Source organism: Diadema antillarum, unplaced genomic scaffold (genome assembly GCF_040938485.1).
Source record: "Diadema antillarum isolate AM-2024a unplaced genomic scaffold, OU_Dant_1.0 seq00001823_RagTag, whole genome shotgun sequence".
In the NCBI taxonomy this organism is placed as follows: domain Eukaryota; kingdom Metazoa; phylum Echinodermata; class Echinoidea; order Diadematoida; family Diadematidae; genus Diadema; species Diadema antillarum.
Genome location: NW_027272497.1, coordinates 479,057 through 506,222, shown reverse-complemented (window position 1 = coordinate 506,222; position 27,166 = coordinate 479,057). Strand labels below are relative to the sequence as shown.

General features: G+C 39.2%; 2 protein-coding genes across 2 annotated transcripts in view; one reads left to right on the top strand and one right to left on the bottom strand.

The window, feature by feature from the left end:
- The window catches only part of LOC139712590 (uncharacterized), a 30,152-nt gene extending 18,189 nt beyond the window's left edge, over positions 1 to 11,963 (top strand). The window contains exons 6-10 of the mRNA XM_071624400.1: positions 3,737 to 3,877; positions 4,531 to 4,732; positions 5,339 to 5,459; positions 8,150 to 8,774; positions 9,552 to 11,963. Coding sequence (XP_071480501.1) covers positions 3,737 to 3,877; positions 4,531 to 4,732; positions 5,339 to 5,459; positions 8,150 to 8,774; positions 9,552 to 10,178 — 1,716 coding nt within the window. The 3' untranslated portion in view covers positions 10,179 to 11,963. The remainder of the gene's footprint in view (positions 1 to 3,736; positions 3,878 to 4,530; positions 4,733 to 5,338; positions 5,460 to 8,149; positions 8,775 to 9,551) is intronic.
- Positions 11,964 to 23,031: 11,068 nt separating this feature from the next.
- Positions 23,032 to 27,166, bottom strand: LOC139712574 (malonyl-CoA-acyl carrier protein transacylase, mitochondrial-like). The gene is made up of 5 exons (XM_071624382.1): positions 26,676 to 27,166; positions 26,109 to 26,235; positions 25,461 to 25,548; positions 24,664 to 24,884; positions 23,032 to 23,427 (listed from the first exon to the last, which is right to left on the bottom strand). Exons 1-5 carry the CDS (start codon positions 27,164 to 27,166, stop codon positions 23,032 to 23,034), a joined length of 1,323 nt encoding a protein of 440 aa, XP_071480483.1.

Here is a 27,166-nt window from a genome sequence, read left to right as displayed (position 1 = left end):
AATCGTCACTGACAACTACGGAATGCCTGCTTGACTAAAAATAGGGGGGTGGCACTGCAGAGGGCTGGGCTGGAATTTGGAGATGGTCCATTATCATTCTATATCATTACCTCATTCAGAGTAGAGTATTGTCACTTTCTTAATGTTTTTATTTTGTCTGTACTTACCATCACATACATTGTATTCAACTTCTTGGAGGTAAAAACTTTGACCATACATGTATGTCTCGTGTGCTTTTTGCTACCAGTGTAATCTCTGTTATATAGGCTTTCATTTCAATGTGTTTATATAAAAGGAACTCATTCCAGTTGGCAGGTGGAAATATGCTTTAAATGCTGCCATCTATTATTGTATACGCCATGGTTTTTGTGTCTTTCGCAAGTTGTAGGGTGCTGTTTGCAAATTTTACAACACTCAAAAGTATCAACTTCGAACCCGACATGAATGCCATACAGTGTACATGTACATGTGCATGCGCACATTTCTCCATCCTTTACCGTACTCCACTATTGTGAATTCAACCTCTTGCAAAATTGTCTGGAAGTCCCAATTTGCAAAAAAAAATAATAATAATCTTGCTAAATACATGCATAGTATTTATGTGGTATACATGTATACAGTACGTGTACCTGTATCTAGTTGATAATGTAGCCTTTGCAGCCCTGAATCTTAGTGGATATATATTTGACAATATGTGGCCTCAAAATTATGGGTTATTATGAAAGTCTATTTGGTATGATATATTGTTTTACTAATACTACACTATCATGTTTATCTTCATCCATTATTGTACCTGCCTTTTACTCTTTTCATTAACCAATCCGGTGGTGACATTTAGGGTAAGAATACCATATATGTACACCTAAACTCTCACTCAGGTTGTGTGCTACGTTGTACTTCTGAGCTGTACACACTTGTACAAGTTGTATGCATACGTACAATGTACATTGTTGGTTGCAAAGTGTTCTTTTTTATTTCCTGGATGCTGCAGATGTCACACAGTCACATAGACCTGTAGATGACCTCTATAGGTCTATACTTTTGCAGATCATTCTGTACTGGAATGATGGTATTTGGAATACTTTTATGTATCTACTGTGTCAGCTGTTAATATTCTCAGAGACATCTTTCTGTATTAAGACATCAATGTTTGCAAGTGAAGGCTGCTGATCGTGTGATGCCATGAATAAAAAAAATGTGTTGATTTAACACACAGGAGATATTATGTATAGGTAGTAGATCTAGGACACGTTCCTTATTATATTCATATCTCTGGGCATTCTCTACACACATTGTTACAAGTGCAAAGATGCAAAGATGCCGAACCAGGCCATCTTGAGAGAGAAATACATTAGTTAATTTGTCGGTCGCAAAACTAAAATGTCATGATGGAGCATGCCATTTATATCGGATGGCATCTGCGAGGCAACTTGACGGTAATGAAACCGACGTTGGGGCATACGAGACCGGCCCGAGGCAGCCGTGTACATTGTAACTGTGAAGGCAGCCCGTGACATGCCTGCCGTATCAGCCGACTGCGTAGGATGTACACTGTACTGCGCTTCCTTTCGGGTGCAGTCAGAGTGGCCTCTGCTATGTGTGGCATTCACAGTATACTAATAAAGGGAAATTGATATGGTCGTGGGAGAGAAAGTGGATTAGTAAGTCCTCTGAATTGCAGAGCATCTGGGTAATCTTGTTGTCCATATTCTATGCAGAGACACACAAAAATGGGAGCAAGGAGTGAATGTACAATGTATGAGAAGGGACATGTGAAAAAGGGCGTTAACCTCCTTGAGGAGAGGCGAGAAAATGCAACGGGCATGGCAAAGAAATATTTGTGGGGGAGGGAGCTGGGTGTGTGTCAATTAGGACCGAGACAGTAGCTATATCAGTGAGGATCTTCATACGTGCAGTGACTGTGGTAGACAGTGCAGGTATTCAAGTCATTCATGTATATCAAATTTCTTAGAAAGATACAATATACCAGTGCCCCATTCTTCTAATTTTCACATGAGGAATGTTTTATTTCATCCATGTCTTCATTTGTTAAATTATAGTGTACATCTCTGACATGAGAGATTTCCATCTGAAAAAACTTTAAAGGTTACAATAATGGCATCTATTAAACTGACAATGTAGGAGTGATAATTACTAATATTAGTACATGTGAACCATGAATGAAATAAAGTGTTACAAGACTTAGATTACTGGCATTATTTTGCCTTCCATATACATACAGGAAGGATAAACGATTATGAAAGGATAATGCTATCATTTGAGATGATGCAGATTTAGACAAATTAAGTGGTCATTTGCAGTATTGCATGGACTGTTTTTCTTTCTTCACTTATAAATTATATCTAGAAAAAAAAAAGTGTAATGATAAGGCACTTACATGTAATTCCTCTGTATCCATTCATTGTGGTGTTTACACTGTGTATCACATATAGGCGTGTGTCGGGTATAAGCCTATCATATTTGAAACTAAAGGTGTGTGTGTGTTGTGTGTGTGGGTGTGTTTAAAGTATAAAGGGCATATTGTATGTTATATGCCTGACATACTTTGTGGTAAATTGAAAAAAAAAAATCTGTGTACATGCAGACATCGTCATTAATGTGGAATTTTATATTTGTGTATCAGTTTTGCTTCTCTGGCACTTAAAGGGACTGCACAATACTGGTTGAGGTGGGGATTCATGTTTTGAACATTCCTAAGTGAAATAATGAAATATGAAAGAGCATGTAATTTTAAGAAGGATTCAACATTTATTTGATGAAAATTGGTCTTCAAATGGCTGAGATATCCAAAAAAGTGTTAATAATAAAAGGCGACATGCCACAACTTTATCAGGATCTCTTTGTTTCACCTTGTTTTGGGATATCTCAGCCATTTCAAAACCGATTTTCATCGAATAAACTTTTGATACCCCTTAGAACTGCATGCTCTTTGACATCTCATAGAGTACCAGGTAGTTTCTGAATATCTCGCAAAACGTTAAAAGCTAAATCCTCACCTCGACCAGAACTGTACACACCCTTTAAGAGGCTGTCTCAGTTATAGTATGATCCTCCTTCACATTGTAACCTGTTATACTGTCCCTGTATCCAGTACATGTCTATAAAGACACACTAAATGATGTGTTCATGCCAGACTCTGATTTATTGCCACCACGTTGTAAGAGGTAATTTTTGCCAGCATTGATTTCTTTGTCTGTCTGTTTGTTTGTTTGTTTGTTTGCAAAATAACTAAAAAAGTTGGGAACAGATTTGGATGAAATTTACAGGAAAACTTGATAATGACATGAGAAACAGATGATAGAACTTGGATAGTGATCCAGATCACTGTCTGCATAGATCAAGGAATTTTTTTTCATTGATTTTTTTTTTTCCTTTTCTTTTTTTTTTGACATTCTCTATCATTGGGAAATAGGGCCAACAAACAAGGGAATTCAAGCGCTACACATTTGAGGTGCGCGTACGTGTGATGCGCAGCAAGAAGCTATAGGTAGAGACACTAGAAAGGATTCTTTATCATTCGGATATGGGGCCATTTTTAGCAGAACGTACATATGGGTGAAAATAAGCTGCTTGGCGGAGGTCTACACTGTCTGAGTGCTTTTCTAGTTAGCCTTGTGATGTCACTCATCGGTTGAATTGCCTTCGGAGTTCCCCTTAAGTTGTTCAAGTTGTATGATGGACCTTGCTTTTTTTTTGTCTCCATCATTGTGTGCAGGAGTTCATCCAGCAGTTTCCCAGTCTGCCATTCCTGGTGTTCACCCTGAAACAGTTCCTCCTTCAGAGGGATCTGAACGAGGTGTGGACCGGTGGCATCAGCTCCTATAGCCTCATCCTCATGATTGTCAGCTTCCTCCAGGTAAGAGAGAGGGTCACTGGAAAGGAGTTGTTTGTTTGTATGTCTGTCTGTCTGTCTGTTTCTGTATTTGTTTATTTGTTTTTATGGTTTGTGAATGGATGTCCTTTTCATCTTGGGTGTACTGGTTTTACGATGCTAGTGCTCACGTACACAGGCAGATCCAGGAATTCAGGAAAGGGGGCGCAATAAAAAAATAAAGGGGGCGCATGCGCCCCCCTTTCATTTTATTTTTATTTTTATTTCGTTTGTTTTAACAAAAAATAAAGGGGGAACGCCTAGTGCACCCCCGCCTGGATCCGCCACTGCATACATGGTATTTTTGATAAAAGACTTGAGGTATGTATTTAGATACATTTTAGTAAAACTTAACAATACAGTGTCTTATAAGCAGAGTATTCATTGCCCTTGATTGCCATAGAGCCAGATTTGTATAAACCATCTTTCCCTTGTGAATGAATTAGAACAAAACTTGCGGAAATTTCACAAGTATACTGGTAAAATGTTCATGTTAGGGTTGATATTTTTGAATTGAGAACACTTTACAGTAGACAAGCTCTCCATAGTTAAAGAAATATTGTATTTTTGTATAAAATGAGATTGCTATAAAAGTCACATTTCAAACTTGTCTGCCACCTGCCCTTTGATCTGTCCAGCTCCATGCGCCACCTGAGCCTAAAAATCTTGGAGTGCTGCTCATAGAATTCTTCGAGCTCTATGGCAACAACTTCAACTACTTCAAGACAGGCATCAGCGTGACTGACGGGGGCTCTTACTTCCGGAAGGAAGATGCTCAGAAGAAGAAGTTGTTCGGATACCGCACCTCTTTGCTCTGCATTGAAGATCCTCTCGACCCAGGTAAGGGGGTCTGCCTTGACCCCATTCATGTCAGTGAGGTTTATACTGTGAACTGTCCAAGCTGTAAATGGAAAATGATTACCTCCACCAAGGAGGTAATGTTTTTGCTAGTGTTGGTTTGTTTGTTTGTCTGTTTGTTTGCTTATCTATCTGTTTGCAAAATTAGTCAAAAAGTTATGTATGGATTTTGTTGAAATTTTCAGGAAAAGTTGATCATGTTACAAGGAACAGGTGATTGAATTTTGGTAGTGATCTGCATCTCTATCTGGATATAAAACTGTAATATAAAGGGGAAATCACAATGTAGTTGGAAATGAGCTGCTTAGCAGATGTCTGTGAATTCTGAGTGCTTTTCTGGTTACTGCATGGGATCATTGCGCCCTGTATTAACATTATACCGACTGATATGTTTAGTATAGTTCTTGTTGAGCATGCAAGATAATCTTCAGAAAGTAAGAATTTATTTGTTAGGGTAAGCTGAGATCGCTGGATTTTATTGTGTGCCTTCCTCGATTTCACTCTCTAAGAATGAATCAGAACATTGAAATGCTGTGGAATGATTACAAGCTTGACCAATTCCTAATTCTTCCCCTGACCGGCCTCCAGATCTGGACCTCGGCAAGAGCTCGTATGGCTTCATGGCAGTCAGGCAGGCATTCCTCTACGCCTTCAGGGTTCTGTGTCAGGGCGTCTTGCCCCACATCGACCAGGAGGACGAGTATGAGAGGTGAGAGATAGGCTACTGTAAAACCAGAAATTTTTGCATGCATGAAATTTCTGCAAATTTTGTGAGGAACAGAGACTCGCGAAAGTAAAATTCATGCGAAAGTGTTTGTCTACACAACATATTGCATGCCAGTGGTGATTTGCGAAAGTTTCATGCCGCTAAAAGTGGCTGTCGGTTCCATTTCGCGAAACTCTCATGCGGCGAATGTTTCTGGTTTTACAGTATTCCTGTGTCATACATCACTCTTTATACCAAGCTCATAACCTTTCCTCTCTCTGAATACACCAATCAGCCAACATCCCCCTTAATACTTTGAGGAGCAGGGATTCCAAGTCTTTTGTTCTTACTCTGATCTTTAACTACATAGATATGCATAGACTTGCAGGTATTGTGCCTTCAGGCAAAAACACAACAAAACAAAAAAACAAAAACAGAACAAACATGTATTTTTGAATGATTTTGTTGTTTGGTTGTGAAGATATGAGTATTTCAGCTTGTCTTCATTCTGCTATAAAGTGATGAAACATCAAATATTTGATACTGAGCAAATTGCATAAAAATCTGGTTGCGCTGATAGTTGAGGTGGTAATTGAATATTTTTTATAAATTTACCATTGCATGTGATGTCACCTATGCAATCGCAAGATTCTATTTTGTCTTGTTTTATTGCATGACACCATTTTAAATCATGAAACTTAATATTCTTTGTTTTTAACACTAGTTTTACAATAAATATTTGATTCTATGCTGAACTGAAGTGTCATGAACAAAAAAAAAAAAAATAAGAAGAAGGAAAAAAGATGTTACAGAATGATGACCTGATGGCACTACTAACTTTGACCCTCCAGTTATATTGAAGGTGAAACTTGATATTATAATGCAGTTTTGCTGTTCTGATGGGAGTTCTGATGGAAGAAACCCATATCCTCTTGGGCTTCTACCATATCTATATATCTTGTGACTACACCTATTTGTTTTCTGCCTCTGTACGAGGTTTATGTTTATACATGTATATATACATTTGATTGCTGAACTCAAATATTGACCAATTTTCATGCCAGAAACTGCAAAAAAAGTATTCAATGTGAAAAGTTTTGTTTGTTTAAATTACAAGAGAACTTGATACATCAACTAAATGTATTTTACCTTTTCTCTTTGTTCAAAGAGGTAACATGAAAGGATCCACACAAAAAAACAGAAATGTAAAAAAACCAAGAGCTAGCATTATTGCTGCACAGAGGACAGCATGTATGATAAATATTTATTTCTGTATTTATTATAAGAAATACAAATTTCAACTCAAAACTTGAGGCTTGGCCAGAAATGCTTGTTTCTCATATGTAACATGTATACTGCCTTTCCACCTCAGTCAGCATGGTAAAATGCAGCAAAGGTGCACTTCTTTATCTAATATATTGGGATGTATGTCAAAGGACTTGTATCATTAAGTTTGGGATAATCATAAAGGTCGGGTGTTCAATGTCAGGAGTTCTTTTGATTGATAAGTTACTATGGGTGTTTTCCCTATAAATCCAGATTTGTTAATGTTTTTTTTTTCTGATTCTTTGATATACTTTCATCTGATCGACTAAAGTTGTTCTCGTCCATCTGCAAGTTAGTCAACGTCATTACCATTGCATAATATGATGTTCTGTGTGACCGGCCAGCTGCAGTTCCATGAAGACATTGTTACCATAAAAGAAAACTAACAAACCATAAACCAGAGCCCAAAACCCAAGAGCATGTCTTTTGCACAACAATTTTGTTTAGGTAAGGCACACACATGATTCAGCAGTAATTGTGACCCTCTACAACAAAATGGTCCTAAAGTCGCGCACGGTCAATGCCGTGAAAATCGAGTTTGAAGTCAGAGCATCAAAATTGGTCAAAGTTTACGAATTTCCGAATTTGACATATTATTAGAGTCTGACATGTCTTCTATTGTCTGTCGAAATTTTGAAGCAAAATGATGAAAGGAAAGACCAAAAAATAGCGTTTTTCTGGGCCATGTTTTTTGGCGTTTCAACGAAGCAGAAACTGGTTCGAACATTTGGATTGAGCGCCACAGATAGGCTCCGCCCCTAACAACGACCAGCGTGATCTCATTGGTCAGTTTGCTGCTTGCCGCTAACCGAAGCGTGAAGCTCGCACACTGCCCAGTTCACTGGTGCGTGCTGGCGGGGTGTGCTATGCCCAGCCGCTTCTCCTGGCATCCTGGTCACTGATTGGTCGGTGAGGAGACCGCCGACGCTGTGTTTGAATAAGCATTTCGGGGGTTGCTAGGGCTTACCTTCTATTGTCTGGAGGTGAATACTGACTTGCGTGTCCCTTGATTGTGATTGCGTCGCAAGGAGAACTTTTAGGGCGCTTTTCTCGAAACAGTGATTTCCCAGACGTCTCGACATGCTCTCTTTTAAACATCGATATCTCCACAGCCGATTATTGTTATAAGATGTGTTATATATCATTTTAAAGCAGAGAGATTAGGGAATTGTGTCATGCAATTTTCAAATAATCGACCTCACCCGACTTTAGGATCATTTTGTTGTAGCGGGTCACAATTATACAATGTGTGGGAGTAGGCAGTTTCACATGAAACCTTTGTTCTACATTACTCACGCAGACAGTGAACAGAAGACAAGCTTGAAAAAAAGAGGATCTAATGCCCTGATATCCTTTTCTTCCAACAGCATACTTGGTCGTATCATCCGAGTGACAGATGAGGTTGTGGCCTATCGTCAGTTCATTCACCAGAACTGGTACCACAAAGTGCATCCGGTGACATGGCCGCCATCCACGATGCTATCCATGCAGTCCCTGCAGTACATGCAGATGGTTGCCATGAACCAGATGTCGCTGCCTGAGAACACCACGCTCAGGATAGACAACAGCGGCAACTATGCGCACCAGCAGCAGCAGCAGCAGCCGCAGCACCATCAACAGCAGCATCACCGTGTCAACAACAACAACAACCAGATCATGAACAACAATAATGAGTTAAGTGTACGGACTACCACTGCCACCACCACCACCACCACAACTACTGCAACAACCCCTACCTCCACTGTGGTGGAGAGGCAGACAACCCCGGCAGGCCAGGGAACAAACAAAGAGAAGGAGGAGTCCAAACCCCCCACCCATTTGCTGCAGCATCAGCATCAGCAGCAGCAGCAACAACCACCGCCGCAACAGCAGAATTTGCAAGAGAGCTGTGCAGTGACGACATTGCCGGTCAGTAACGAATCGGAGGCAGTCTCCGCTGGAACGTTATCATTGCCGTCATCACAGGAGGATCTTTCGAGCTGCAGTGACGTGGTGAGTGTGTGAAGAGTTTCGATCCCAGAATTACAAAACAAAATAGAGAGAAGTGAGCAGAATTTGTCCATGATGTCTGGATGTGAGATGCATGCATCTTCACAGAAATCAACCTTCAGTTAAACTCTACACCAAGTCTAGAGTGCAGTGAAAATCTCAACATGAGGGATTGAATTTTTACCTTGTCCTATTTTTGTACGTATCTGTAGTAGGAGCGTAATATAATTTGTCTGTTGTATGTATGAGATTCATGATTCTAAAAAAAAAAACATTTTGCAATAGGATTAAGAAAACTACAGATTGAGGGATTGAATGTTGGATTGTGGGGTGAGGAAGCTGTGAGGAGGAAATTGTTAAATCAATGCAAAATGAGGAGAAACAGACTTTTTCTTTTAAATTTATGACCGTTAAATTTACCAATCTGACTTCGCCAACATAGAAATCTGACTGGAATGGTCTTTGATTATAAAGGATTTTCAGTAGCAAATGTCATAGTCAAGTTCAGATGTACGTACTTGGGGTTGTTTGTTTTTGGGAGTTCATGTAGAATACTGGCCATCCCCAAGTGTGTCGAGGATAACTTTGAACCTCAGATGACTTTTGTTGTTGGCAGGTTGCACAAAAAATGTAAGCAGTTGTGCAGTTGTCTATGCTGTTCTCACAGGACACTCAAGAAAAGGTTGATTTTTCTATAGTGGTCAAAAGATAAACAAAAAATTTTAAAATGATTTAGAGAATCGTCTGATAACACGATTTCAACCTGTTCTTTCCCTGAAGGACTCGGAACACTCCTCTCCAGCATCTGTGTCTTCAAAGGATACTGCTGACATTTCTGCTAAAGACAGTCCTTCTCCGCCCCCATTTCCCCAGGGGCGGCATAAAGCAATCGCCAAAGCTGTCGTGTCCATGAAGACATCGAGTGCGATGACACCATCCATAATTGTGTCAAGCTCAACTTCGCAGCGGACGGCCACGCCTCCCATCATCAAGCCCTCTGCGGTTCTCTCGGTGAGCAGCACGAGCACGGTCACGGAGGCTGTGTCCAAGCCCAAGACCACGAGCCGCGATTGCGACCAATGTGCCAAGGCCAGCGTGGTTATCACCAACGTGGAGACCACACCACCAAAGAGCGAGCCACCAGTGACAACAGCGGCAGCGACTGCCCCCTCGCCAGCTGCCAAAGTGCCTGCCTCCGCGGCGACGGCGACCAGCGTGTCGCAGCCCGTCACGTCACGAACATATCGCAGCAAGTCCCACCAGTATCAGAACAGTAGCAAGTTTCGCGGTAGCGCAGGCAACAACAACACCGCCACCGCAGGAAATGGCAATGCTAGTGGGGGAAAGCGTATAAAGCGCAAACACAAACGTGACAGCCAACGGGACAGCCAAATAACAACTCGGTGATCAATGCTGTGATATCATGAACAAGAGACCTTTTGACGGAAACAGTTGCGCTATCCTGAAACATCTCAAGAGGATGAAAAAAAAATCACAAAAAAAAAAAGCAAACAAGAGGAAATTTTGTATGGTTCTATTTTAGATTTCTGTACACGTTACAAGTCATACCTGAAAAGTGTATAGTGATTTTTTCATGTTTTGTACAGAGTTTTCTTCATTGAAGGCATGTTATTTCAAAGAGCCTCCGAGACGATCATGGAATGACAACTCGCATTTAGTCTCCTCACGTCACGACATGATTTTTTTTTTTCTACCATTTGTGTAAAAAAAAAGAGTAAAACAAAAACAAAACCCTGAACATTGTTACGTGCTTTTTGTATTTTGTAGTATTTACAGGTAGGGGATTGTGACTGATTGAGAGTGAAAGAATTGGAGTAATTTATGTGAACTGGAATAGTACATCTGTGACCACACTGCCATAGCTTCCACGATGTGCATGTCCATTCTTTCTTGTTTCAACCCCCCCCCCCCCCCCCCACCTACACACAGCAGATATTTGTCACTAGTGCATTTGTGTGTACTTCTGTTGAGTCTTTTGGACATATTGTGTTCTGAAAATGGCCTCTGATCTGAAAAGGGGGAAGTTTGCAATTGATGCATTTTCTTGGATTGTCTCTATCCGTTTGAAAGACGACAGCAGCCCTCCAATACTTTCAAGCATTTCTGTGACATCATGAGAACACGCAGGAGCAACTCATCAGGATCAGACATTGGTGCTTTGTTTCGTTGTCTGGAGTAAAATTCAGTTGCTACTCCGGGCAGAGAAAAGTGGGGGAGCGGTTTACCTGTTGTGGGCCTAAGGGATTATGGTGTGTACTCCAATATGGTATTAACCCGTTTTTCCTGTAATTCTCTTGATAGCTTCTAATGCCCCAAAACGAGATTCTTTTTGCAGGTTGACAGAGAACGGACAGGTTGGGTAATCCACCTTTGTGATAGCAGTCAAGTAGTACAAGAATCCCTGTTCCACAGTCAACTGCACGTGCCATTGAACAATTGAATATATCAATTGGATGTGAATTATAAATAGATTGCACACTGATGGGCTCGTGAACTCTTTTGTTATACATTCAAAGGGCACCCAAATAGGGTCAGCAAAAGTCAAAGTCTAATGAGCTCAGCCTTGATGGCTATATATCGTCATACAAGTTTTATTGCAAACGAGTGCACTACTACTTTGACAAAAGGGTAACTTAGAAAACAGTTTGCTATGGAAAAAGAACAGATTTCAATGGGAAAAAAAGCCTTTAAACTTTCGATTAAAGTCATTTTACCGGTGTGCATGACACAAACAAACATGAACTTAGGCCACGAATGCAGACACTCGTGTCTACACTTTGGGAACCTGGTATACCAGGTTTCCGTATATGAGTTGACGGAATGGAAACATGGTATACCAGGTTCCCATGAGGAAAGGGTTGAGTAGTAGTAGGAAGCACTAGTCATTTGTGATGAACCAAATGTAGTCTGGTGTTACAGCTCAAACATAGACCTGCCTCTTCATAAATATATTGGACCTCAGTATGATTTGTAGCGTACCTGCAGCATCTGCCAAATCACAAAAGTGCATCCGCCCAAGCTAAGGTATCTGACATATTGGAAGAATAGCGACTTTGGGCCGACACTTGCTCTCTGGTAGCAAGCAGCCATTCTAGATTGTGCGTAAGTTGAGTTTGAATCTACCAGTTTGTGTGGCAGCTGTCAGGATGCACAAATAACTGAGGTTATTCTCACAGCTCAGTTGACTGATCACCGAAAGACCACTGCGAAATATGCATTTTGTCCAATATATTGGCAGTAGCGTTCTGTAGTTGATTGTGTAAAATTCTTTGTTGTGAAGGCATTTTAGACCATATGGAATGATGCATCCTGTTTCATTTCTACATAGAATGCTAGAAGAGCTGGACAGACGATATGCTTGGTGTTGATGAAATGGGAATTGGAGCGGACACGGCTCCCATGTCCAAATGATTGTTATTTGACCACTTGAAAGATGTGTTTCCCCCACTGAAGGAAGGCACGGCATAATAAGGCAATGTGTGAGCATGAAACAGCCAGTGTCTGGTGGCAGTGCTGTCAAGAGCTTTGCACACAACCTTTGGTTCTGTTTAAGAGCTGTGTAAAAGGCAGACTTTTCAAGTTACGAAAATAGCCTTTGACATTTGGTTGTCTTTTTGTTTTGTTTTGTTTTTTTTTTAAATATAGAGACATGTTTCCGTTTCAGTGTCTGTAATTGCCTTGCGTGGGTAACTAGCAATCATAGCTGCAGCAGTGCTTGCTAGTCCCACGCGTGGGGGAGGTAGGCTAGCGAGGTTTGATGTGAAAAAGTATTTTCTATATCAGATGGCACTCTGACTTTCATTTTTGAGTGTAAGGAGGACTTCTGTGCGCTTACTAGGCTTAGATCAGAATCTCTACCAGAACAGTGTGGTAGAAGTGCTTTTCGCAAAATTTCAAGGCCGCTGAGCACGCTACCAAGTGGTAGTTTTGATGATGAGGCAGTTTCTGTGCACAGAATTTGCCGTAGACTGTATATTTGTTTGTAAAGTGCAACGTAAATGATTAATAAGACATGACGATTTCCTGCATTTTGTGAGGACTTCTATCTTTCAGGTCCTTCTGTACAGAGGTTTTTGTTTATTTCTTGTCTGTTAAAGTGTCACTGTAAGGGAATTCTTAGTGAGTTAAAAGCTTGTTTGAATTTTTCTGGTTCATCTAGAACTTTCAGGCACTGTAGGTCCATTTGCTCACCCCCCCAAAAAAAAAAGGGGGGGGGGGAGGGGGATGAAGAGGATAAACAGTATTTTTAAACAGGAACTAAAACATTGTAGAGGTATCAACATGTATCTGCAATGCTGCACACTGGCACAAGTCCAACGGTCCCTGACCAGTAAAAATCACTGTTTTTCGGAAATGGACCAGTAAAAATGGAAAAAATGGAAAAACTGGGTACCTACTGGTCCGACATGCAGCTCGGACCAGTAGAAAAAATGGGTTAGTGTACAGCCGTGGTATCTGTTCCAGAGATTCGTATTAGAAAATATGTATGTTGATATGACAACTCTTTTTTTTTCAGAAGTTTGTGGTAAACATAGTTGTACTTGAAAAAAAAAAAGTGGATTTGGGGGCATCAGTTGAACAGGAGGTCTCAACAGCGCAAAGGTGTAAAGAGTCGAGTAATGGTGGGGATGTATATGATTTGATATGTGAGACAGAAATCGTCAGATTCATCAGATGTTGAGTATTTTTTTACCTTTAAACCAGAGTGTTATTTTTTTGTGGAATGTCGTGTATGCAAATACGAAGAAAGTAAATATTTTTGTTGTATTTTTCTCTCTGTCATATATTTTTGTTCCTGTTTCGAGAAATGTTTATATACCAAAGTGCTTGATACCTCCAACCCCATAGGCATGTATATTGTATTTATGATTTTATTCAGTTTTATTTTTCCATCGACATTGATTCCTTCGATCGCCATCGAGAAGCTGTTGAATGGGTGTATTTCTATTTTGTTGTTTTTGTTAGTGTTCTGAACATGTGTTTTGATGTTGCAAATGGCAATAGCCCACAAGCATGAAACTGTGTCAGAGAATGCGATAACTTTGCAGCTCTAGTCAAAAACTTGCATTGTTCAGAAGACACAATGGTAGCTATTTTTCAGTACTGTATGATGTAGTGATTGAAGGGGGATAGAGGAAACATTTTAATCTTCAGTACCATGAGATATGATCGGATATCCCTGGTTTGCCTCCACAGCAAATTGATATACTTTATATTGTCGCTAGGGCGACAAGACCTTGCATCTGCAAAATTAAACATGGTAGCTGAAGCACTGTATCAAATGGGATAGTCTTTCTTTTGACATGCCATGGTGGCTTCATTTTGGGGGTAAGACAGCTACTGGACAGGACATCACTAAACTGATTATCTGACCATTAATTAAAAAAAAAAGTAATTTTCACCAAAATTTGAGATACGAGGTCTTGTCACCCCAGCGACGATTATTAGGGCATTAGAGAAACCTTGAGCTATGTATTTAAAATGACGGGGCTCTGAATTACCTGTACCAAGGTTTTGTTTGTTTGTTTTGTTTTGTTCCGGGTTTTTTTTTTTTTTTTTTTGGGGGGGGGGGATAATTTTAAGCCAGATCCCTGCCTTCAGGCTTGTATTGAACCATCAAGATCATATGTCAGGAGGTACTTCCGAGTGCCAAGTCCTGGCTTTGGTGGGCTGAAGTAATCCTGAGTGTTGTGAGGTAAATTCTGTCAAAATCACTCAGATGAAAGAGATTGGATTATACCCCACTCCCATCTTCAGGTACAGCTCGGAGCTGTCATCATGAAAGATTACATTTGTTCTCTCCCCCCCTTTTTCCAGAAAGGAAAGAAAGAAATAGAAAAGAAACAGGATATCAAAACTCTGCCCAAATGTGTACACATGTGTTGTGTAAGAATTGATTGCCCAGTTGTATACCACGGTCACATTGCCGTAATCGTCGTCATAATTCAGTATTAGCACAAATGTCTGAGTAGGAAGACAAATTTCACAAAGCCACATCTCAAAAGATGATTCCCTCAGCGGTATGCTGCAATAAATGTTGTCTATTCCCGAGTAGAATATTCTTCAAGAACTTGCCATTTTTACAGATGAATCTCATTTACTGCTTTTTCCATCAGACACTGCATACATGTATCGTGTGTTGCAGGGGCATTCAAATGCTTAGCCAGAAACCCTTCTCCTCGTAACATGTCCAAATACTAGAACAGTAGTGTGCCTAGGCCCTGTGTTGCAATAAGCCCTCAAAAGGATGACTCTCAGCGGAGATGAGACCAGTCTCAGAAGCTGCTCAAGTGCAATAATGGAGTACCGTGTGGATATCAACTTAACCAGTATCAATCAATCCATGGTCCCCCTCCCTCCATACCTCCCTGTACAACCCATCTCAATCATGATTGTTTAGAATGAGGGGAGCGTGCGATGGTGGGGACAGAGTGGGGCATTGTTGCAATCAAGGGTTATCAAGTGTCTATGCACTCTATAGGTGTTGAGGTACACTTTTAGACCGGTATACCAGGGCCCAACATGGGAGGTGGCCTGGTGGCCCAGGGCTACTAAAAATTGATGTATGGCTACCTAATTTTGAAATGGACATTATTTGGTGGACCTATTGGGCAAGTAAGCTCTGAAGTGATTTTTTTTTTTTTTTTGGGGGGGGGGGGGGGGGGGGCACTTCTTTTTCAGGCCACCAAAATTTCAGATTTCAAGATGTAAGTGGTCCAAACAGGCCACTGGAGAAAACATTTAGTGTCGAGCCCTGTATACCAAGTCGCCTAAAGGTTCATATCCTCCATATGATGCTATGCACCTTCTGTGTGGTGTATGAATATGACAGTGATGCAAACTTCAAGCAGTGTGTTCTAGAGATGAGGCAGGTGCTCAAAAGTCAAGCAGGCTTCTCCTCTTTGCTGATATGGTGCTCCCACCCTTGTTCTGCAAGTTGCAATCATGAGAAAAGTTTTGTGATGAAGAGGGGATCCCATGCATATTTTATCGTGACATATAGATGCACCAATCCGTGCAATAGCTCAATAAACAGTGTGTACCCCAGACCCCTCTCTTCCCTATTCCATGTCATGCACTTTGTTACTGTACATGTTTTCCCCTACCTTGGTGTAGCTGTACACAAAGTCTTATAGAATCTCACCCCTCTCCTAACTGAATAGACTGCAATGAAATGATTTGTGGTTCAGTTGTACATTGTGCACACATTGTCCTATGTTTTGTTGAAGTTTTCATGAAGTACAGTATGATGTACATCTTTGTTTCTCATTCTTGGTTGTATTTCAGTTTATGTGGTAGACATGATTTGTTCCCTAGTCCAAGTATAAAGCTTACACCTTGTGTTGCTTTTCATGTGGCAGCTAATTTGCTTGTACATTCACATTTTGTCATGGTGTCCCTTATCGGATGATACATCTGCAAATGATATGCCCATGGTACGCCCTGTGTTCCCGATCACAAGACATGTTTTGTCCATGCTGAGACTTTCTTCAGAACATTCCAATTCAATCATGTTGTACGAGTCCAGCACATCGTACATCAGGCCTGAATAAAATGAACAAAGGAAAGCACAATTTAAAATTGCAATTGAATGGTTGGTGAAAAGAAATCTTTCCACCGCAAATGGAGCACTGATATATCACCATGTAGACCCATTGTGAGATAGAGAAAGGAAAAGAAGCAAGCCACTAAGTTCATTACAACAGTGATAAATTGTGCTTTCCACATAGTGTTCATGTTCACTTCATTGTACAAGATATGCGTATAACAATATGTATCTATATATCTATATAAATATACATATATATATATGAAATCAATGTTTCTTGCATGTGCGTATTCACTCCAATTACAGGAGAACCCCATACTTACAATAGTTGAAATCACTATTCATGGTGGACTTCTTTTTTTTCCCCTTCTTTTGTACTTGTCCATATGACATGAAATGATTGAGCTGGGCAAATTACAATGTTATAAAACCACACATACACACACACTCATTCTCTCACTCACTCAACTTGCCAGTTTGATCATCAAGTCTTATATGGAAATTGATATCAGCAAACATTTTCATGGTATCGTTTTCTTTTTGGTTTTGTCACTGCAGTGATAATTAGAAAAAAGAAGAAGTTGGAAATAGCTATTGATTTAATAATCATTGATGTCCACATTCAGTGTGTGAAAGCTTGAGAACTTTGTTATTTAATTTATTTTTGTGTTGAGATTGCTGAATATAGGGGTACACTGGAGTACTAATATTGTGTTTTCCCCTGTCAAATTGTTTGTCCAGAAGCCATTTTAAGTTAACTTTTAAAGTAAGGGCAACAATATAAGCACTACAGGGCTGCCCATTTTTCTTTTTTAAGAGTATGAGATCCTGTTCTGGAAAGATGGAATAGCTATCATCCATGATTGTGGAATTTGACTTTCCAGAGCTTGTCAGATTATTACCTTTTAACTGTCATGGGATTACTTCTGTTTGTCTCTTTCATTGACTGTGGTATCTGTTTAAAAGTTAGTGTGCAAATTTCTTGTGAGCAAGCACATTATGATGGTGCACGTGTTTAATGACGTATTGGAACTCGTCAATTCCATTGTGAAGGTAGCATGACCACTGTGCATAATAGCATGTTGAACAGCAGTCATGCCACTTTTGGGCTTTAAAGCAAACAAGAAGGCTACCAACACTCAATCTAGTTTTCTTCCACAAGTGTCAAAAGTAGTCCTAGACAATGTGAGAATCACTTGTACTTCCAGATCTTTTTCTATGATATTGATGATAATGCCGATACTAAGAGGTAAATGTCGTGGATGATGTTGTTGGTGGTGTTGATGTTGTGATGCTGGTATGATTAATTCTCCTTACATGCCTTGCATTGTATGTCGATACATATATTTTAGTATAAGCCGACTCTGATTTTCAGTTGTGTCGAATATTGCCTTTAGAGACTAAGAGAGACAAAGTATCAGTTTGTGAATACTTGCAGTTTTGTGACAAGTCGTTATTATTGCAGCAAACATTTTTTTTTTCCTCCAGTCTTGTGCCAATGTGTCATTATTGAAAAAAACTTTTTTTTTTCCAGTTTTCATCCTGTATTTCGTGTTCTTAATACGAGTACTCATATTTAGGGGAACACAGTAATAGTCATGATATATGCACTCAACACACAAGTTTCCACAAGCGAAAGCTTCTTTACTGAACAATTTGGCCAATACAAAAAATGGTTAAATCTCTCTTTTCACTTTTACAAGATCCTATTTCCAATAATCTTATTTGCGTGGTTGTACAGTTTGACATATGTGCATCAAAGGAATATTATGTTCAAACTTTGTCACATTCAATTTCCGTTCATTTCCCTGTGTTATAAGTACTACTACCTAAACAGTGTCTTGTGTATACATTAATGATTTTGAGTTGTATGGCTGTCTATGATATTTTATGTTCATTATAAGTTCAGCATTTTATTACTGAAGGGTTAAAAAGCTCTGAAAATTGTTTTGAAGGTCTTTGTTGTTTGTGAATATTGAACTACAGAAGTTATCTCCTATTTTAGGCAATATAACGTCACGAGCATGCAAGCTATCCTATTTTATGAGCAGACATACGTTTTATAGGCACAAGTGAGGAGAATAAGACTTTGTAATTAATAAAAAAAAAAAGAATTGGAATGTATATTTACCTTACACTCTGTATGGCAAGTTAACTGACCAGATGTAAACAGTTTTGTTATTGTATATGAAATGTACCCAAAGGAAAAAGAAAAAAAGAAAAAATAGAAATGAGAAAAGATATTCTTGTAAAAACGTTAAAAGCATTATGGATAAAACGTTTCCTTCCACTCCTGTGACAGTTATTTAACAGCAACTATTTTACTTAAAAAGAACACAGAAAAAAAAAATGTTTGATAATCCTGTATGAGAGTTCCTTTCTTGAAAATGTCATTGAACTTACTGAACAGACATGAGACAATTTGGAAAATGTAAAAAAAACCCAAAAAACTGTACCATATGGAGTACCTTCTTCACTGCAAAGTGACGAGTAAGAAAGTTTTCTTTGAAGTTTGTGTGACCAGAGAGCAATACTATCCCATGGTAACTGAACTTGCTGAGATAATCAACTGACATTTATGTATGCCTTTCTAGCCTTTTCCTCTAAAATATATGAATTGTACATGGTAACATATTTCAAGGATGTAGATCTCTTGCACATACTGTACATGTACGATGTAAAGAAAAATAGATATAAAACAACCAAAAAAATTGAAAAAAACTGACCAAAAAACAATAAAAACTAAAAAGAAAATAAAACTTTGAAAAAAACTCACAAAGTGTTTACAATGAAGTGTTTTTATTCAGCGTCACCTTGTGTGAGAGTGGGTATGGCTGATGGTGGCTTGATGTGAACTTGCTGTTGTTAGTGGAATACTGTACATCAAAACTAATGTTCTACTGAATTTGAAATCATTGGTTTTGTTTGGTGAGCTGTTTTGTTGTTGTTTGAGCTGTTTTGATGAATGAAACAGAATTTTGAAGTTTTCCATACAGAAGTGTGCTCAGCAACGTAGATGACCCAGTAAGGTATGTCCTGTCTAGATTAATGTTATTCGTGTATCGCGCTATTTTGCAATTTCATCTCCACACACACACAATCAGTTCTTCTAAATCATTGCGAAATTGTATATACAGTATATGATTATATACATATATATATATATATATATATATATATATATATATATATTTATATATATAGTCGCTGGGGCAACAAGACCTCGTATCTACAAAATGTCAAATGTTCAGGAGAGCCAAAAAACATGGCGGCCAAAGCACTATAGCGAATGGAATGGCCTTTCCTTTGACATGCTGTGGTGGCTTCATTTTTGGAGTAAGACAGTTGGGATTTGGACAGGACATCACTTAACCCATTATTTGACTATTAATCCAAAAAAGTCATTTTCACCAAAATTGCAGATACAAGGTCTTGTCACCCCAGCGACGAATATATGTATATATATATATATATACAGTGTGCATGTGTGTGTGTGTTGATTAAATGCTGAAATAGTAGCACAACACACTGAAGTACACTGTACGAGTAAAATTGGACAATCTGTTCAAGAGTTATGAATTCTTTAAGTTTCGGTACCTCAACTGCTGGAGAAGGTGGCTACAGCAGTTTGTGATGTCACACATGGACAATGAAATAAAGATAATGTAAAGATAATGTAAAAATTTTTTTTTTTTTTTTTTTTTTTTAAACTTAAAGGCCCAAATTCACGAAGGTCGTACAATTGAAACCATGGAAAAAGACTAGTTTTTTATGGTGCGCCAAATGTTGCGTGGCCTATTTTGTCGACGAAATATCATGTCATGTCATTATGTATTCATATGAAATTGACTGGCATAGCTCTACAAAACTATACAAGCGGGAAACACATAGCCAAGGCGGGAGAAATTTGATCTGAAGCAGGAGAACGGGTACTTTTGCGAAAATGGGCTTTCGGCAGGAGATCTCCCATCGAAAGCGGGAGATTCAGAGTCTCTGTGAAGTAAAAAGCCAGGTCCCAAAATTATTGTCTACATATATACCTTACAATGCTTTATTGTTCGGCTAGAATGAAATCTTTATATAATGAAAGAAAACTGCTGGTAAGGAGGACTTTGTTATAACAGGAGTCGCCTGTATTTAAACCGTCACTTTCACTGTTGCTTGCATTGAGAAACACAATGAATAAGGGGAATTAGGGGGTACACTCACTGCACTCCTGTTTGTCCTCGCACATTCAAACAGTTGCCAACAGCTGGTGATTCTGCACATGTCAAGTAGCATCACACACATCAACATAACACATTGTACTCCTACAGCATCATGAATTTGACACTACCCCCCCCCCCCCGCCCCCCCCCCCCCCCCACACACACACACACACACAGACATATTCACACTTATGGCATGCTCACATGGAACCTGTTGATTCATGGGCAAAAGTCAACAAAGCAGAAAATTAAACCCCAATGCTGAGCATCCTTCTCGTTTTGTAGTATGCTTTATCAAAGCAAATGTATCCAAGCCATGTGATGCATGTAACCCGTTGAGGACGGACTGAATTTGCTACAACACGCATTTCCCATAGACATTTGCCCGAGTATACTCGGGACTTGTCCTCAACGGGTTAACATAACATCTGCATTATGTCAACTTGCGTGACGACAACTTAATGCAAAGTTCGTTGTATCTGCGACTTATCTGTACCTCTATCACTTTGACAGATTCAACTGGGATGTGCAGTGAATCATATTTTTTTTAAATGTAACAGTAAATATGACAAACAAATTATTGATAAGAGATTCCTTCATGTAAAACTAATAATGATACATGTACCATCCCATATTGAACCCATATTCTTCTTGCTACCTATTAGATTACATGGCCAGTATGGTCTACATTAAGTTCTTATGAATCCCTTTCAGATTTGAAAGTCTCCATGTGTCTGTAACAGGGAATAATTTTCCAACTCAAAATTGATTAGCAATTTCAGCTGATGAACAATATTTCAAATGGTATCCTGTACACTTCTATGGAAGAAAACTATTACATAAACGTTAGTTGTGTAGCAGTGGTGTAAAAATGCATAACAAATTGCGATGCAATACCAGGAAAATTATTCCCTGTGTAAGATCAAGACTACATGAGAATCTGTGTATTCAACCATGGACATCTTGCAATTTACGTAGGACAGTTTCTCACTATGTAATTATTTTGAATGAAAGCACATGATATGGGTTGTTATCTTAATTTAATACAAACCAAGGCAAAATCAAGTATAGATGCACAGGTAACATTCTCAAGCCCCCTCTGGAATTTAGACCAAACCATCATAATCATATGGAGTCACCAGGACCAAGGAAATCACATGAGCTAAACACGCATGTACAACATCAGTTTCTCCTTTCTTTTCTTTTTCTTTTTTTGTTGTCTTCTGCTGGAACAAACTAACAAGCACCAAAAGATATCTATAGAGTACTGCAGAGTAGTCTCACTTCTTGTGTGAGGGCTACTGAATGCAGATATTTCTGTTCAGTGATCCGTGACTAAAATGATCATAGAATTAATAAAATAGTATAGTCAAACATAATATACTGGGCACTAGAATTGTGAATACATCATTCAGATCAGACCCATCCCCCCCCCCAAAAAAAAGATAATTGCTATAAAAACTTTCATGACACCATGATTATGGTCACAATTTCATGCAACCTAGCTTAGGCGATGATGTCATAATTTAATCTCCCATTTATTTGTACATAATATAGAAATAAAACAAAATGATGTATAGATTAGGTCTGCAACTAAAATGCCTCTTGAATAAGTCATTGCTCTATGATTACAACTCAAGAGCATGATACCAATGATATAATTTCTTCTTCTTGAATTCATTTGAAAAAAAAAAAAGGACAAAATTGTCTACAAAGCCACTGGGATATTTCGCGGAAGACTCAGAATTCATCAACTTTTAAATTTGTTATCAGCTTTGATAAATTGATTTTTTTCCCCCTTTATTTTGTTACACTCATTAGAATCACCCTAAACACCAACTGGGGTTTTTCTTTCAGGTAATACCATGAATTTGACTAGAACAATTTGTCCCTCAAAACTATGAAATCACCACAGTAACTGCATACATCAGTCAATCATGACCAAGGATAAACCTTCTTTAAACTAAATCTGTTTTAAACAGCATTTCATATGAGATGGCATCTCTTTTTCTTCATCACATTGCAACACGCAACACTTCAGACATCGGTTGACTACGTTTAACAAGAAATGTAGCATGTCCAGCTTTGCTATTGAGAAATGTAGAGCATGTACTTGTAAATCTCATCAGAGAAATTGCTGTTGTTTTATCAATGCACTAACCCTTCAAACGAGTTAGAGGGATACTGTTTACACCATATATTTTGCAAGGTTTTTGTTTTCACAACTTCTAGAGTTGGGTCCTATTCTCAAATTTTAAAACACGTGAAAATATCATCTCTGATCCAGACATGAATACAACGTGCACACATACATTAATAATCTATTGCTGTACACTATGACTGCAAATTTAACCATTCACAAAATTGTTGGAAAGTCCAGATTTGCAATAAAAAAAGAAGAATGGGCTCTGTATACAGCAAACAGAAGAAAGCGGATTGTTCTTTTTACTGGAAGAGGAAGGGAAATATCTTTATGAATGGATTACACCTCCACACTTGCCAGTGACTGAGATGCCTTGAGGTTGTTTCTCTTCAGTATGGAGCCGAGCTGTTTTCCCGGACCGATCTCATATGTGAATGGAAAGGCCATGTTCTTGGGGCGCTGATAAATGTTGTGCATCGTCTGTTCCCACATCACCGGCTCAGCCACCTGTCGCTTCAGCTGCCTCCGGATGTGCTTCGGGCTGCCGTACGTGTTCCCATCCACGTTCGAGTGCACGGAGATGACGGGTGTTTCCACGGCGACGGAGGCAAGAGCCTTGGCCAGGGGTTCCTGGGCACTACTCATGAGAGGGGTGTGGAATGCTCCACTGACCGGAATTGGCCTCACCATCTTCAGGTCAAATGATTTGGACATCTCTTTGATGAAGGACAGAGCCTGGTAGGAAATCAAATGGTATTTGAGTGCGGTGTAAATGACTGATGATATTGGCTGGTTACAAGAGGAACATGACAACATGTGAAGATATTTGGCCTTATCAAGGACAATACCAGTAGTCATCAAAAACGATTATCATCAAAAGGAGTCTGAAATTGAAATGCAACCAAAATGAGCTTCAAAGGTTCAGGGAGCAAAAATGTGAAGAGTGAATACTGTAAAACACAATATTTTAATGGCATGAAATTTTCGCGAGTTGCCCTTAACATTCAATGCATATAGTGTAGACAAGAACTTTCACATGCATTTTAATTTTGCAAATCTTGGCTTTCGTAAAATTTGTGAAATTAAAATGCACGCGAAAAATCCTCCTTTTACAGTAACTCCATATGAAATCTTCATTTCAATACTGCTTTATATTCAAGGGATGATTCAATGTACATGAAAAGACAACTTTAGCATACTTCTCACTATATAACTGCCAATATCTATGTTTTAAATAATATACCTAAATATGTATGTCACCAACTGCCTGCAATGAAGAAATGATTCAAGCAGAATAATAAAAATTGCTAGACTTCTACATGTCCAAAACTAAAGCAGCCTGTGTTGTGCTTGGAGAAGGCAGGCATTATTGTGCATCTCCTGATTACTCAAACAGTTACACTAGTTGCCTGGAGACAAAAGAGTCCCATATAAAATATGTTTGTTGCTTTTTCATTGCCTACACAATTCTGATCCTTATAATATGTTACACTCTCCCCACCAATCAGCTCATAGGTAGTAAAATCTGATAGAATCTTCCATGGATGCTACTCTGCTCCAGATACTGTAAAACATGATATATTCGCGGCATGAAATTTCGCAAATTGCCACTGGTGTTCAATGCATATAGTGAAGACAAGAACTTTCACATGCATTTTAATTTCACGAATCTTGGCACTCACGAAATTCGTAAAATTAAAATGCAGGCGAACATTTCTCGTTTTACAGTACCATGCATAAAAACTATGGCTGTTGAGCATAGTTTCGCGTTTTGTTGACTATCAGCAAGGAATATCTTGCCAATGGAACTCTGCTCATCATTCTCAGTGTCAATTTTCAAAGAGAATATCAAAAAGTTCCTGTATACTTTTTCACCTCATCAGTGAGACAATTTCACCATGTAAAGCACATTGATCACTTTGACTGGAAATGCAATGTACAATAGATTGTTCATTATCATTATCACTATACCTCACTGTGACCTGCAAGAACTCTTGCATCTGGATAGAGGTAGTTTGCCACACGACACACTGGGCCCTTGACACCGTGGTGATTTCTGCAGTAGTTTTCAGCTTCTTTGCACACAAACTTGTACCTCGCCCGTCGCCCTCCCACGACAGATATCATTCCGCTCGATACCGCTTCTGATGCATGCTGCATCGCCTCGGCACGGACTTTGATGAGATATATGGCTGCCAAGCAGAATGACAAGCAAAAAATAAGATTTTTAGCACATGGTTCAAGATCCTTTTGTACAGATGCCAATACAGCACACAACAAGCTTATTCATTCTCGTATATGGGTTTATGATTCAACTTGCTGAATTACTGTAAAAGTGGATATTTTCGCGTCAGTAATTTTTCACGCTCGACTGGGTAAGTGGAATTTCATGTGTTTTTATTTCCGTGGACTCAGGACATGAATTACTGGAACATATGGCATGCAAATACATTTGTGCGCTTTTATTTTTGCGCTGGCTTCTGGATGTCAAAATGCGTGAAAATGTCCACTTTCACAGTACACTAAAACACACCGAAAAAAAATCCAACCATTATTCTCAGTGCAAATGGGGAGTATATTCTCAAGTAAAATGGATCTAGTTTTTCCTTTCTTAAAACAAAACAAAACAAAACTCTGCAGTGTATTACTGTAAGATTTTATACATGATGTTGGAAGGCATTATTCTTTAACCATGCAAAATTTGTGCTGTTTGCAAAAGGGATGCATGGCCTTTGATGGGAAATAGGATCCTCAGATTAAATACTCACCATCTTCAAATGAGATTGACCCAGCAAAGACCAGTGCTGCAAACTCTCCAACACTGAAGCCTGCTGCAGCAACACAGTTCTCTATGGCCTTAAATAGGTGAGCCAAGTAAAATACATTTCAGCATCAGTAATTTGGGTAACCTGACAGAAAACAGATGGAGGAGGCAGCTAGCCTGCATGCATCATACACAATCAAGCTTACAACCTCATTCTTTTTGTAATGTTTGTAATTGGGTTTCATAATGTATTCTGATTCATGGATGGCTCGTTCAGGTGATCTGAAAAATTTGCAAAACCTTTACCTGTTTCGTAGCTATTGTGGATCTTATATTAAAAAGCAAGTGTAAACAAATAGCACTAAATTTGGTTGCTACTAGGTAGTATAATCTCGGACAAAGCTTTCTTGTTAAGGAAATCCTATGGTTTGCATGTTGTCCACAATATGTGAGAGAAGTAAGAAATTCCCTCATCTTTTTTCAAAAGAGTACAACAAAGTCAAATAAATACTCACAGAAGCAGAAGGACCTGGCTTGGTTTGCTAAAATATGATAATGCTCCCTCCCCCACCCCCTTGTCACACAAGCTATATCAACACATCAGTTCTTTAACTCTTTACTTACTGGGCATTCTTGTATCACCGTGCATTACCTTTGGCATTTCTTCTTTGAGTTTCTCCACAGCAGCCAGAGACGTCACCACCACAGCAGGCTGGCAGTGTATCGTCCTGTCAAGTTCTTCTGCTGGTCCGTTGATGCACAGCGCTAGCAGATCATACCTAAAAGGAATGGGGGGAAAAAAGGGTGGGTGGGTAATGGGTTATCCACAATATGTACATGCTCCTCATAAATGTGTGTAAATTCACAGCATGGGGAAAAAAGCTCAAAAAATAAAATCATCCATACCTGATGTCATCTTATGACAACATATCAATGTTTTACAGTATTTAAAACGGATATTACATACATGTTCTCTTTCTTTCTCAAATCACCCAAATTTCTTGAAACTGTTAACTGCACCATAAATCCAAAGGAACAATAGGTACGCTAATTCAGGTATCTGTGTTCAAAATATTAATGCACCAGGCTTTTAAGGGAAAAAAACATTAGCCGATAGTGAAGAATAAAAGTGAATTCAAACAGTTTATAATTACATTGCCAACAGCATATAGGCATAATACAATTCTATCCAGTTCTACATTAATATGGTTGTCTTTACCCCAGAATTTCGGATGCAGCCTCAAACATTTCTTCCACGTTAGGGTACTTCAGCAGTCCCTGCCCCATGCCAACAAACTGTGACCCTTGACCTGGGAACAAGAGGACTGACGTCTCTGAGGGATCTTGCATTGGTCTTTGTTGCTGCTGTCTTCCTCTATCAGTATCAGTCCTGCCTTTGTCATCCCCAAACTCAAATTCTTCGCTCAATGTGTCATCTGCTTTCGCATCATCCAGAAGCGCCTTTATTCCTGCCCTCCGGTCCCTAGCAGACAGTTCCCTGCTGTTTTCTCTATCGTTGCCAGATTGTGAAAGATCTTGACTTACATCATCTCCCTTTGTATTACTGTTCTGTTTCAATGAGGTGGACAGGCGACATGATGGTTGCTCAAAATTCGCTCCCCGCCTGCCACATATGCCTTCAGCACTGAGCCTGAGTGGTATCCCCGACTTTGCTCTTTTTGCACTTGTTGTACAATATGTCTTTGCCAT